General features: G+C 40.9%; 2 protein-coding genes across 2 annotated transcripts in view; one reads left to right on the plus strand and one right to left on the minus strand.

Annotated features, from left to right (window-relative positions):
- The first annotated feature begins 255 nt into the window (after positions 1-255).
- LOC129181165 (uncharacterized) lies at positions 256-2,266 on the plus strand. The gene has a single exon (XM_054775940.1). The coding sequence runs from the start codon at positions 289-291 to the stop codon at positions 1,249-1,251; it is 963 nt and encodes a 320-aa protein (XP_054631915.1). The 5' UTR covers positions 256-288; the 3' UTR covers positions 1,252-2,266.
- Positions 2,267-2,625: 359 nt separating this feature from the next.
- LOC129181164 (uncharacterized) overlaps positions 2,626-15,119 on the minus strand; it is a 61,401-nt gene continuing 48,907 nt past the window's right edge. Inside the window, exons 5-6 of the transcript XR_008570377.1 lie at positions 3,336-3,482; positions 2,626-3,078 (exon numbers count right to left, since the gene is read on the minus strand). The gene's annotated coding sequence lies outside the window, so the exon portion shown is untranslated. The remainder of the gene's footprint in view (positions 3,079-3,335; positions 3,483-15,119) is intronic.

The raw sequence follows: 15,119 nt of genomic DNA on the forward strand, positions 1-15,119 counted from the left end.
AACTCCAGTCATATCTGTCTATTCACAATATTGCTAACAAATTTCAATCTGGCTTTAGAACCCGTCACAGCACAGAATCCGCATTATTGAAAGTACACAACGACATCCTCACAGCCCTTGACGCTAAAAACTCTGTTGTGCTGGTGCTTTTAGACCTTACAGCTGCTTTTGACACTGTGGACCACTCAGTCCTCATCTCCCGTCTAGAACACTGTGTTGGCCTACGTGGCTCTGTGCTGAAATGGTTCATGTCATATCTCACCAACAGGACTTTTACAGTAATGATTCATGACTTCTCCTCTACAACTACTCCCCTCTCTTCTGGTGTGCCCCAGGGTTCCATCCTTGGGCATACCTTATTTTCACTATACATGCTACCATTGGGTCCAATCATCTCCAGACACTATCCATTTTCATTTTTATGCCGATGACGTACAGCTCTACCTACCAGTAATGCTCAGTGACAAGAAGGCACTAGATCCCCTCCATAGCTGCCTTCATGACATCAGACAATGGCTGTCTCAGAATTTCCTTCATTTAAATGAAGGCAAAACGGAGTACATTGTTTTTACCCCTGATTCACCACACAGTGAAATCAATTTTGACGCCTCCACCCCTCCTTTTGCTCCCGCCGTTAATAACCTTGGTGTGTTTTTAGACAACAGTCTAAAGTTCGATAAGCAAATTAGTTCTGTGGTCAGAGCAAGTTTTTTCCACCTCAGGCTCCTAGCAAAGGTAAAGCCCTTTTTGTCCAGTACACATCTCGAAAAAGCGATCCATGCCTTCATCAGCTCCAGGCTGGATTATTGTAATGCCCTCTACACTGGAGTAAATCAGTCCCTCCTCCGCAGGCTCCAGTTGGTGCAAAACGCAGCTGCTGGCCTTCTTACTAATACCCCAAAATACTCCCATATCACTCCAGTTCTCCGTTCTCTCCATTGGCTCCCGGTACAATCTAGAATACATTTTAAAGTCCTTTTATTTGCGTTCAAGGCCATTCATGGACTTGCTCCAGCATACTTGGCTGAGCTTTTAACTGTCCGTCACCACTCCAGGGCCCTGCGCTCTTCTCAACACACAACATTAGAAGTCCCAAGGATGAAATACAAAAAATGGGGGGATCGTGCTTTTGCTGCGTTTGCCCCCACACTTTGGAACTCCCTTCCACCTGCGCTACGATCTACTACAGAGTTGTCAGCTTTTAAATCTCTTTTAAAAACTCATTTATTCAGACTGGCTTATGACACATGATGGTTATATGCACTTTAGTTGTGATTCTGTGCCTGTATTTTTATTTTATTGTATTGTTTTAGGTGTTTTTATTCCCACTCGATTTCACCCTGCTCTCATTTGCTATTGCATATTTTTTACTTTTGTGAAGCACCTTGGGCACCATTGGGATGTTGTAAGGTGCTATATACTGTAAATAAACTTTGATTTGATTTGATTTGACTTTGATGTGTTAGCACCGCGGGCGAGGGCCGTGTTGGCTTCCTCGTTGGCGGTGAGCAGCTCCCATACGGCCGCGCTGTTGTCACCATTGTTGGTCCATGAATGACTCACGTCGAGGGTCGCCAAATGCGAAGACGGCGTTCAGAATGAGACAGCTGAGGATAAGCGGTAAACCGATAAACCGTCCACTCGACACGGAACAAGCAACAACCGCTTTGCAACGGTTGCTACAATAATCACATGAGCAGGAAAGGGATGTGTTTTAACGATATTGTGGGTCACCACAAGCAAATGAATCAAAACTCAGCACACACACAAAACTGTTGACATACACTTTCAGCATGTGGTGAAATAAACACGTAACATGAGTTCTTTTTTCTTGAATTATGTTGACTTTCTTGGACCACTTTGTGATATTGGTATTACATGATCAACTGCATTCTATTTAGAAACAATTCAGTTATTTTTTATGCCAATAAGATTCATGCCTTACTACATTGTTCAAAAACTAAATTGTTTCCTTTTTAATAGATACATTCTAGTGTGCCTATAGCGGCCACTAACGGGAAATGGCAAAAGTGGCCGCTATAGGCAGGTGGCTGTTATAGACAGGTTGGTGGCCATTTTGAATGTTGACCAGTAAAGGGCACTGTGGGACAGCGGATAACCCACTGATCTGTATTATATATCTGGATAGATCATACGTCGCACCCGCCCGTGCAAGCCGCTGAAGCCAAAGAGACGCCATCTTACCACTCACATGTCGACTACATGGGCACAGCGTACATAGTGTACAAAGCAGATGAAGAGGCTAACACAACATCTATATTTGACATTAAAAAGCGGGGAGATTCTCCCATTCCTTCAAGTAACGCAACCTTCGTCCCTTAAAAACCATTTGATACGTTATTCTCTATCTTTTGGCTATATTAAATGTACTTTTTCCCTTCCAATTCTCATTGCCTTTGGGACAAAATTCTACTGTGCACCCTGGCTCAGCACTCCCTTATAGCAATGATAGTTTTACTCCTCTAGAAAGAGATTTTCATTTGAACTGCATATCCCATCCCTTTTTTCCACTAAAATCCATGGTCATGATGCGTTACTTTTTATTCTTACTTTCATACAATTCACTATGCTCTCGTCTGTACAAAATATGAATCATAAAAGAGACAAGTTTTAAAATCATTTCACATTTTGATGATTTTTTTGTTTGTGTTATGAAATAGAAATAAGCTCTTTTCTGATATAGAAATATATTTGAACAAAAACCACAGGAATAACCATAATGTGTAATAACCATAAACCATGCAGAGTTGGGGGATATGATTTTCTACTCAGCGTTCCACTTTCTTTGTTGATCAGCATCCTTTTCATTATGTCAGCAGGAACACCAGAGAATGTTTTGGACAATGCATCAGCCCCATTGGCAGAAATGAGATTCTTCTCCTTTAAAGTTGTGACTTCCTTCAGATGTGTGACTCGTCTTTTTAACCGAAGCAATTTTTGCTGCAACACCTTCACTTTCTTCTGCAGGGTATCAATTTGGACGAAGTCTCCTTCAGTCTCCAAGGTTGGTTGAGCATAGTTTCTTTCCTGTGGGGGTTTTCTGCAGGGTTTCGTTATCTAGAAAAAAAAAAGGCTAAAGGGTGGAAATTTTTCCACTTTCATACATTTCATACATTAATGGCAGCACTGAAATTAAATGGCCCCAAAATGGTGCTAATGGAGATAACAGGAACATGAACAAATTTTAAAAGCATTACAGTTAAGCTTAAAAATATATCTGTGTTATTATTTCAGTTTAATGCATTACCAACAACTCTCAAAATGTCTCCTTTGTAATCCTTAGGAGGAAGAAAATGAAACAGTAAAATGCATACCTTCTGCAAATGCCTTGGAAAATGGAAAACTGTGGGAACTGCAACCTTTTTGAGACTTCACTTTACGTGTTGGTGTCCACTTATCTCGTCTCATGTCATCTCGTCTCGAGCCACGATGACAGCAACTGTCGACGGCTACACGGAAACCTACACAGGAAAAAGGTGAAAATAAATATCATGATAGAACAAAAAAGTAGGTACATTTCCTCTTAGCTATTATAGAGCTGTATAAACGTATCAATTCTGGACATACATTTAATCAGAGGAATTTTACACGATGGAAAATATCTGAGAGATGGACAGTGCAAAAGCCTTAAATGATCAATCATAAATCTACATTTCAATCATACTTACACGTGAAATGTTCGTCCACAGCCTTTGAACTGGCGATTTGTGCAGTTAATAGCTGCACATGCAGGCATCTTAAGTTGGAATTTGTGTCCAATCCGAATTAATAAAAGAAGTTCACCACGAATGCAAAAGCTTGCCCGAGAAGTGTTTCTTGAGAGTAGCAATATGGCGGCCGTGTGGCTTCACAAGTCATCTCCAATGAGCTATCCAGATATATAATACAGATCAGTGGGATAACCCACCTACACCACCCACAGAACAAAGCTGTGCTAGTAATGTCTTACGCTTGTTTTTAATATTTTACTTTTTATACGGCAGAGTGTCATTACAGCTTTAGTTCATCAGGAAGTGACGGGAAGTGACGGTGGGCGTCCCGAGCAGGAGAGCTAGGCTCAGTGCTAGCTGTGAGTTTGGAGAGAGTTGGGAAGTGTGTTTATGTTGGCGTGGATGTAAAGTCCAATTCTCGGCAGGACGGATTTTGGAGCTGCCGAAAATTGCATGCACCCCTCCTTGATCAGAGATGACTCCCACATGTGTGTAACTCACGATGTGCTTCAAAGACACCCACCACCAATTCCGACATAATTTATTTAAATTGCAGACAAGTAAAAGCATGCATAATGACATGTTACTCATATAAAAACACAGTCTGTATACATAAGCATATATTTAAATAACATGTTTATTTGTAATTCTTGTGTTATTTTTGCATTTTGTTGCAATTTTAAAGGTGTCTAAACCCTGTTTTATTGGTTGTTGTGGCATGTTGTGGCATGTTGCATTTTGGTGTTGGTCTGGAGAGGTTGAATTAGTGATGTGCGATACTACTGATTTCATCTCCGATTCGATACTAAGTAAAATTCAAGCTGGTATTGGCTATACCAATACCATACCAATATTTTGTGCAAATACACTTAGTGTTTCTGGTCATTTTAACAAAGTACAGTATTTCAAATCACACTGCATGATAATCCCACTGCATAAATAATACAAGACATCAGAATGATTTTGACGTCAGTAATTCACAATTATCACAATTCCATTAATGATCAGGCATAGTTTCAACAGGCTGAGAGAGACTGACTGAGCAGTGTTGTTTCTACGCATTCCACACTTACCCTGGAAGAAAAAGAACAATTAGCTCCCACCAATTACCGATCATTTCAGCAACATCTCAATCATTACCTTACCTTCCATTGTGTTCATGATAATGATATACATTACCAGTAAATCTGACTTAAGGATCAAAATTATTGATATTTTGGTTTAGAATCAATTTTACAACATAAACATTTGGTATCGGAAGTAGCGATATTTCCGTATCGATTCCTACATCACTTACTAGCAAGTGCTTTACAGTAGCTGCGGTAGTTTTTGTAATTATCGATTAGTTAACATGGACCCTGCATTGTACGAAACTTTGTTGTTGTACAAAACACAAGGAAAGTACACAGATGGGCTGACAAGACCACAGAAGTCGGAACTTCGCAGAAAAGCGTCGAAGTATTATGTTGAAGGTAAGTAGGCTAATTAAGGTTCACTGGCAAACGTCAACTTGTGTCAGGACTTATGAGATCATTTGCGAATGAAATTAAAATGCTCTGCTTTAAGAAATACAGGATGTCACAAGAAATGGACATAGTTTAAGTTTTTCTCAACTTCACTAAGTAGGTTAAACGGTGATGTAAGGTTTAGTCGTGCATGACACCAACCACTGTATCCTCATATATGTATAGCTTTAAAACATTAACAGGCTACTTAATGTCATTGATTGATATCGTATCAGTCAGCAGACTTCTTCATAGTGTTAGTGTTTTCAATAAATTCAAGGTCTGGCATGCTATAAATAAATTCATGTCGTCATTTATCCTGTAGGTGGAGCACTGTATTACACCAAGGGATCTGGCAGAGAAATAAAAACAAAAGTGGTTTGTGGTACAGAAGAAGCAAACACAATTTTTGTTGAGTTCCATGCTAGCCCCACGGGAGCTCACACTGGCCAGAAAAAAAACACGGGATGCTATTTGCATACGTTTTTTCTGGCCTGGAATGACCAAGGACATAGATACATGGGTAAGAACACGCACGTTTATAATGGGATTTTGTGTTTGGCTCTTGTAGAACAAAGTGACGATGCTGAAGTTGGCTTCCGATTCACCAGATTCTGATTCGGCTTGTGGAATTTAAGGCGACGTTATGAGCAATGCGAGTGTTTTTTTACTGATGGTCTTTTTTTTGTTACTCTTCTTAATGTGAAAATATTGTAGACATTTTAGTTAAGACATTGCCTTTTCCTGACACTCACTATTGGATTTGTGAGAGCAGAGGCACATTTAGACATTTGTGCATAGATGTATAAGAAGGCATTGAACATGTACAGCTATTATTTGAAGAATATTAAAAGGAGTCAATTGTGTGCACACGGTACCATACTGCTTTCATCCTAAATCTTCTGTGTGCTAAGACACATACACACTCATCTTGTGAGTGTTTCCAAGAGCCAAAAGGGTACTGACCAAGTTAGTTACCTAGGGGTCATATTGAGGTCATATCCTTTTTCTGACATTTCCACAAATAAAGAAAGGTTTCACAAATATCAACTGTGTTTTTATAAATGTTTGGGGTCTGTAGATTAACCCAGTCCAAATTTGAGAAGTCTAGGTCTAATGGTTTTCAAAGTGGACCTGGTCTAATATGGACTAGGTCCTAAAAATGTCCAAATGCATTTTCACACATCAAAACTTTCACAAATCCAATAGTGAGTGTCAGGAAAAGGCAATGTCTTAACTAAAAGTAAGAAGAGTAACAAAAAAAAGACCATCAGTAAAAAAACACTCACATTGCTCATAACGTCACCTTAAATTCCACATTAAGTGCCGAATCAGAAGCTGCCGAATTCAAAGCTAACTTCAGCGTTGTAATTGACTGTTAGAAAAAAAATATTTCGAATAAATTTCTTCTTAATCCAACTTGTGTCATTTATATCGTCTTGTATTCTTTCCACAGGTGCCAGAATGTTCTGTCTGCCAGTCGGCCCAGCAGACAATAAAGCAGAAGGCCCAACACACTCCCATAAAGGTATTATTTATTTTGTTAGTTTGCCATTCTGTCTCCTCCGTGTGTTATTGCTCCAATATTCTGCCTTGTAGTGAAGGTTACATTCGTCCATGGGGTTGTACGAGTTACTGTAGCTTTGGTTTTGTCTGGTTTACTCGGGTTTTCCCTAAGTTGTATTTCAAGGTTTTGTTTCAATAAATTCCATTTTGTCTAACAGTTTTTCCTGCCCTGTCTGCTCCTGGGTTGTCTGACCCACTTTGTAAAAGTTTGAATTTACGTCCTCACCTTTTTCTTCCCTGACATCATCATGCAGGATACTTTGATACTCACTAGATAGTTGTTTTGGCATACAACTGTTGAAGAAAGGAAAACAAAACACAAACTCAGACAAAGTAGATTCATGTTAGTTAAAGTGATACGTCTAGAGATATTTTGAGACCCTTACATCATTCTTTCACTGTTTTATTTCTTTAGGTTACTCAACCCTTTGAACTTGTGGGTATGGACCTTATTGGGAAACTGACCACCACAACCAGCGCTCATACATACATATGTGTGTGTGTGAGTGATGGTGGACTACTTCAACAAATGGCCACAAGCTTATCCTCTAAAAACAAAAAGGGCGGAGGAGGTTACTGAACAAATGATCACATTTGTTCATCAGTTTGAGGCACCAAAGCGCATTCTCACAGACCAGGGGAGTGAGTTTGTAAATGCGGTAAGCACTGAACTTATGTCCTTATTGTAATCTATTACTATTATAATATATGTTTTTAAAATAACCAGTCTGTGTATGTGTTAACAGATAAACAAGAACGTCTGTAAAAGACTGGGGATAAAAAGAAGCTTATGTGCTCCATACCAGCCTCAAACCAATGGTCTGGGGGAGCGCATGAACGCAACCATACAGAAGTAAGGAAAACCACTTTGTCAGCCAAGTTGTCCTTCACAAATGATATCGTAGAAGACATTTGCAATATCATTTGTTTCCCTTTTAGGGCTCTTTGTAAACTGGTTGGGTCCAAACCACAAGAGTGGGATGAATATTTGGATGCTGTCATGTTTGGTTTGCGGACCAAAAAACAGACAACAACAAAGTTCTCCCCCTACTGTTTAATGTTTGGTCGGGAAGCCCGCTACCCAACACAAATTCCTGAGGACTTTCAGGTTCGTGAAATACAGTCTTAGGTTTTATTGCATTATGAAGACTGAATGTTGTCATAATGAAATGAAATAAGTCATATATTTCCAGCCTGTTTTGTGTGTTACAGTAATCCCTCATTTTTCGCGGTTAATCAGGACCTGAACCTCCCGCAAAGATGAAAAACCGCGAAGTAGGATTTGCCCCCACCCCAGGAATTTTCATATATGTGTATATGGGTACCAGAATGTTTAAATTATGTAAACAGTATTTATACTTTACATATTTGAGACAAAGATTACAACAGTACACGTATTTACTTAAATCTTTAACTATAAAACCTTATAGAGTAATTAATATTCATCAACATTGCCTTCTGGAGAGGCGAACAGGCTTGTGTTGGTGGCGTAGTGGAGAGGCTCTCACTTCACTCTTAGAGGCTTTAGGTTCACTCGGATACTCGAGGAGACGAATCACTCCTGGCAGCACTAGTACCGGCTTGAGGTTCGTCAGGTCCGTCAGCACCTTCTTCCGCCTCTCCATTGTCATCATCGGGCAAGATTTGGTCGTAGCGAGCCTTTGCCTTTGTGCTCATATTAGTGTCCAAACTCACTGACTTTTTCCTCCAATCAGCAATCTACAATGCCAATGCAGCTTCCATTTTCACAATTCTCTTATTACGCAGAGTTACCCAACGTTTCGCTTCCGTATTGAAGGTTATTGAAGCATTTTGGTTCTTCTTTCTTGATGTACCGCACTGTAGATTCATTTACGCCATAATGGCGAGCCACAGATGCATAAGTTCTGCCCTCTTTGGTCATATCTAAAAGTTTCACTTTTTCCCTGATGGTCATCATCTTCTTCTTCCTCTTGGGCTCCCCGGAGGACGTTTTGGTAGGGGCACAGGGCTTAGGCAGCATCGGAAGGGCTTAACTAATGAAAAAAAGTTATCGCAAACACAACACCGAGATACAGTATGCTAGACAGTCAACAGCGTGGATGAAACTGGTGGGACACAACAAGGGAAGATGCTGGGTGATGCTGTGAAGACACGCAGCCAATCAGCTCACAGGATAAATCTACTCGTGCTCTCATTGGTGGATGTCACGCCGAAAACCAACCACGCGCCTTGTCTGAATGCCCATGGCATGTACAGTACAGTACAGTACGGTACAGTACAAGCATTTACAAAGCCCCTGAGTCAACTCATCTCTTTGGCATGCAGGTAAACCTTCTCTCTCACGCAGCAACATAAAACAACGCCGTTTCCCGCAATATGGCTGCCGATATGGCTGTATTTTTGTCACCATTTTGTCAAATAACTGAAGGTTGTTTTGTGTGTGTTTTTTTTAAGAGTCCCTCAAGAATATCTGCCATCATTGTGGGTCTGAGGGAAAGGATGCCATGCTATGGGTAATGACATCACATTGAACATATCAGGACACATACTTAGCAAGCCAAGTTAGCAACTACTATAGATGTCACATTCTTTTTATACATGAAAGTAATGAATACATTTTAAAGTAGTTTTCTATTGTAGTGGTAGTAATGCCTGCAGTAAAGATAACGTATAGAAAGGATTTGAATAACACCTCCAATGTTTTTCATTTTCAGATTTGCTGTGACAACTGCAGCAGGTGGTTCCACCACACGTGCTTAAATAATCCTTCGCTGGATGACGAGTATGTCTGCCCTCTCTGCGTGTAGGATAAGGGGGAGAGAAGAGCAAGTGTTTGCTACAGTTGGGACTTACCGCATGGTGGCCTAGAGGTTAGCATGTTGGCCACAAAGTCAGGAGATTTGAATTTGAATCTGTGTGGAAAATGATGGATGGCGTTCTGATTGTTCTTACTTTGCCTGTGTTTACTTTTCACTGTGTTTTACTTTTGTTCCATCCGAGTTACATTTTTATTATTCATATATATTTATTTATTGTATATAGTTTGAAAAAATCACCACTAATAAGCACATTTCTGTTAAAATACTATTTCTATATTTTGTAATAAAGTTTTCATATAAAACATTTTCCCCCTCCTATTTACTCTTTGGGACATTTTGAAAATATATGATCTTAAACCAAACAGAGTGGATTTTGGTCCTGCCAAATATTGCATCCGCCTTCTCTTTGCTGTTTGGGACATTTTTAGATGAAATGACGCCAACTACGAGAGAGGTGGATGTCTTTGAAGCACATCGTGTGAATTACACACATTTAGGAGTCGTATTGCTGATGTCCTGGACAGTCTCGCCCCGCGTAAAACCATGCGCTCTAAAACTAAACAGGATGTGTGGCTCAACGATGTCACACGAGAAGCACGCCGCGAATGCCGAAAGGCCGAGCGCAGGTGGAAGAAAGATGGTCTGCAAGGTTCCTTTGAAACCCTCAAAGCCAGTTGGAGGCGTTATCAAAACATAGTGAAGGCTGAGAAAACAAAATAGCTCTCAGATGTGATATCAAATAACATGAACAACCCACGTGTTCTTTTTAAAACTACTGACTCTGTTTTAAACCCCAGTCCATCCACGACACTGGAAGTCTCATCTGACACTTGCGAACATTTCCTGCACTTTTTTAATAATAAGGTTGCGTCTATACGAGCCAATATATCACCCCCCTCTTTTAATTTGTCTACAGTGACACAGTGCTCTAAAGTTTTTAATCAGTTTGAACCTGTGTCGCTGGCCTTCATTACCAAGGTAGTTGATGGTCTTAAGCCTTCTTCCTCTCCCATTGACCCACTCCCCCCTCGCTTTTTTAGGGAGGTGTGGGCAACTATTGGCCCCTATGTGTGCAATATCATCAACAGCAGCCTGTCCTCTGGTATTGTTCCTTCCTTTTGTAAAACGGCTGCTGTTGAACCTTTGCTTAAAAAAACAGGTCTTGATCCTTCGATTTTATCAAATTATCGGCCCATTTCTAAACTACCTTTTATCTCAAAGATTTTAGAAAGAAGTGTTCTTGCACAGATGCAGCCTTTTTTAGATGAAAATGGGATTTTAGACACCTTCCAGTCAGGTTACAGGGCCTTTCATAGCACTGAGTCTGCACTTTGAAAGGTTTTTAATGACCTGTTTTTAATGACTGATACTGGTGGTTCAGCCATTTTAGTGCTTTTAGACCTGACTGCTGCCTTTGACACAGTGGACCACACTATTCTTTTATCTCGCTTGGAAAACTGTGTGGGTGTCAGGGGGACTGCCCTTGAGTGGTTCAGGTCTTACTTGTCAGGGAGATGCCTTACTGTGGGACTTGGTGACTCCACCTCGTCAACTGTCCCCCTGGACTGTGGAGTCCCCCAGGGATCAATCCTGGGGCCCATCCTATTTGTTCTGTACATAATCCCACTTAGCACAATTTTTAGAAAGCATGGCATCTCCTATGACTTTTATGCAGATGACTGCCAGATCTATCTACCAATTACAAGAAATGACCATGCCCCCCTGACTCCCCTTCTTGAGTGCTTTAGTGACGTCAAGGTCTGGTTGGCTCAACATTTTTTAAAGCTCAATGAGGGGAAGACAGAAGTTATCATCCTTAATAATAATGACCCCCACTTGGACTTGGGCCCCATCAAGAACCAAGTCAGTCCCACAGCCACCAGCCTTGGCGTCATCATTGATAGTGATTTTAAACTTAATAAACAAATCAATGCTGTTGTAAAATCCTGTTTTTATCATCTTCGGCTTTTATCCAAAGTCAAATCATTTTTATCATTGCAACATTGTGAACAAGCCATGCACGCTTTTATCTCGTCACGTCTGGACTACTGTAATGCGCTTTACTCTGGAATAAACCATAAATGACTCTCTCGCTTCCAGTTAGTCCAGAACTCTGCAGCACGGCTTTTAACAGCAACCAAAAAGAGGGAGCATATTACCCCAATTTTAGCTTCCCTGCACTGATTGCCTGTGCGTTTTAGAATTGATTTTAAGATTTTATTGTTTGTTTTTAAGGCCTTGAATGGGCTGGCCCCTCAGTACATCTCAGACCTCATCCAAATTTACACTCCAGCGCCACATTGAGGTCCGAAGGCCAGCTCCAACTGGTGGTGCCTAAGACCAGACTTAAGACCAGGGGAGACCGGGCCTTTTCTGTAGTCGGCCCAAAGCTGTGGAACACTCTCCCCCCTCATGTAAAAACGGCCCCCACAATTGAAAGCTTTAAGTCTCGTCTTAAAACCCACTTTTATTCTCTGGCTTTTAACTCGGCGTGAGTCGTGTGGTCCTCTGTGTCTTTTATTCTTTTTTAGGTTTTTATTGGTTCTATTTATTTTAGTTTTTAAATCAAATTTACTTATTTATTTTTTACCTACTTCTTGGACTTTTGGCTTTTATTGTTTCGATTTCTTGTTTTAAATATTTTATTGTAGTACGTTTCTTTGTTTCTATTTGATCTTTTAGTTTTTATTGTCGTAATTTGTACTTATTATTTAAATTTGCATTCCTTCATTTACTTATTATTTATGGTTTTGCTAGTCTGTGCAGCACTTTGGAAACAGTGTTTATAAAATGTGCTATATAAATAAAGTGGATTGGATTGGATTTGACCAACGAGGAGTGCATGCAATTTTCGGCAGCTCCAAAATCCGTCCTGCCGAGAATTGCATGCACCCCCTACTTCTTGTTGGGGACATTTTTAGATGAAACAATGCAGTCCACGTGAGAGGTGGGTGTCTTTGAAGCACATCGTGTGAATTACACACATTTAGGAGTCATATTTGACCAACCAGGGGTGCATGCAATTTTCGGCAGCTCCAAAATCCTCCCTACCGAATACTGCATGCATGCCCCTCTTTTCTATAAATGAATGAGCTTGGTAATTTGTCATTTGTTATACAGAAACAAATAAATCGAGGGACAACTGTGTAACCAAGTGCCACAGTTACATTGTGAATGTCTAACCTGCTTGTCATGTTCTGTGTTCTGCTCTGCTGCCCTCCGTCGTTTATTTGTTGCAGCACATCCCTGAACATGACCCAGCCCTAATTACACACACCTGCAGCTCATTACCACCGGCCTAATTAAGCTCCAGCCAAACTCCAGACCGGTGCCAGATTGTACTCCTTGACTCCTAGACAACCTGCTCCCTGTACCGCTTTGCCTGGCTCCCTGCTCCTTACCCTGCTCTCTGGCTCCCCGGCTCCCCGCTTACCTGAACCTACCTGCTAGCCTTTTTGTGATCTTCTCCTGTAAGGTTTGCCTGCAGTGTATTTTTGTTATTTCTAGTTTTGTCCTAACAGCCTTTTGCTGTTAGTGTTTTTTGTTATTGACTCTTACCTTGCTGGATTTTCCTTATTTGTACTTTGTATTTTTGGTTTTGGACTCTCTTTGTATATTAAATTGTTCTTTTGTACTTTCTGCCTCCCTTGTCTGCATTTGGGATCCTAAATTACTCGCCGTGTTCCACGGCCTCGCATGACACTGCTCCTCCCACCGTGTTTCTGGATATGCTTGAATCAAATGCTTCCACATATCTAACAAATATAAAGCCAAGAAATCCGTGCTTTGGGTGCTGTATAGTTACCCATAAAGCTGACAACACGTACCATCACTTCGTTATCATGAAGTACTGTGCCTTTAAGAATAGCATGGTGTAGTTTTCAGCTGAGCGTGCGCGCTCCCGCGACCTGCATGCAGATCTCGGTATGGATGCCAAACTCGGCACAACACGCCCGCTTGGTAAATGCGAGCGACCCTCCAGTGTCTACAACTAGCTGGGGGCTACGTTTGGGGCTTTCTGCGGGAGCTACCCCACTTCCCCCTACGGAACGCTTTTCCCTCACCAAACCACGAACTGTGCCGCTCGCGTTGACTTGAGTCAAGTCAGAACTGACTGAACTGTTGCTCTATTTTGCACCGAAATGTTTGCGTTGTAAAAATTGTGTTTTATTTCCCAGGAGCTGCGGGTCAAATGGTGGTGGTGGTGGTGGTGGTGGTGCTCCTTCGGTGGTTAACTTTGTTTGTATATATTTGCAAAGCACTTTCGGTTGATTTTGGTTTTGTAGTGGTTTTGTTGTGTTTTGTTGCTTTATTTAGGTTGCCCCATCCATCCAGCCTAACTCCAGCTCCCTGGCTCTTTGAGGGTGAGTGTGTGTGGGTGCGTGCGTGTGAGTTTATTGGCGCCAAATTTTTTAGAAGACAAGAGCCACTATTTGAATCAACTTGAAATAAAAGTCTGTTTTAAGGATTTGTAATAAGCATAATAAATATTGTAAATGGAGCCAGTGTCTCTGTCGCCTCATTCAAGGTAAGCTTCCCTGTGTGCCTTAGCTTCATTAGTCCCCTCTTAGGGGTGGCGTTGTTGAACCCCCTACCCTCCCCGCCCCGCCACATTACAGTTGTTTTATCCGAGCTTTGTTAGGAGCTGCAAATCAGTTTCTCTGTGGGAGCATGAGCTTGTGGGAGTAATGACCTGTGGGCGAGTGGCTTTCACTTGCATTTGTTCATCCTGGTTACCCAGTTACACAGCCTCTTCTTCTTCTGGAGTCAGAGGACTTCTGCCCTGGGGGATTCACACAAGCACGGCTCCGAAAGGCTGAGTCGTCCACATTGGACATCTGAATGGGCATGGGCCTGCAACTGCTATTGTTTTCACCGTCGATGAATCTGAAGTTTGTTGTTTCAATTAATCGAGGAATCGGTTAGGCCCAAAACAGACCAAATGGACATGAACCAAACACACAAAACAGTTAGTACTTTCAGCAAAGAAGCTAAAATATTTTCCAAAGTCAAAGCAGGTCTGTGGGAATGTTTTGTTTTGACTGAAACACGAAGATAACACTTTATCATTTCATGGACGGCTCAGGAAATGTACAAATATTTGAGAGGCTGACATCAGAGGATATTTGCATTTTTCAATCAAACAACAATGAATCAAATTCCAAAACAGTCGCTGCTCATAGGAGTTCAGCTGCTGCTGCTGGCCAACAGCCGCATGATTTTACATTGTATTACTTTGATGTTTCAACCGCTACTGAAACGAGATTATTTCTCCTTATAATTACAAGTTTACCTTCGGAAAATTGCAACTTTGTTTTTCATTTCTGCTGTGTTTTTGAAACTATTTCGACCTTTTTCGGGTAAATGTTCTTCTCATGATTATGACTTTATTTACACTTTTTTAAAGAACTTTATAACATTTTCCGTGACCTTTTTTTTTTATTAAAAAAGTGATGACCTAACAACTGAAACGCGTTTATTCTTTCATATTTACGTCACGCTGCTAAAACGACAGT

Source organism: Dunckerocampus dactyliophorus, chromosome 5, assembly GCF_027744805.1.
Source record: "Dunckerocampus dactyliophorus isolate RoL2022-P2 chromosome 5, RoL_Ddac_1.1, whole genome shotgun sequence".
NCBI lineage: Eukaryota > Metazoa > Chordata > Actinopteri > Syngnathiformes > Syngnathidae > Dunckerocampus > Dunckerocampus dactyliophorus.

Coding starts and splice junctions, on each gene's coding strand:
- LOC129181165 (XM_054775940.1), top strand. CDS start 289: ATGACTTCTCCTCTACAACTACTCCCCTCTCTTCTGGTGTGCCCCAGG.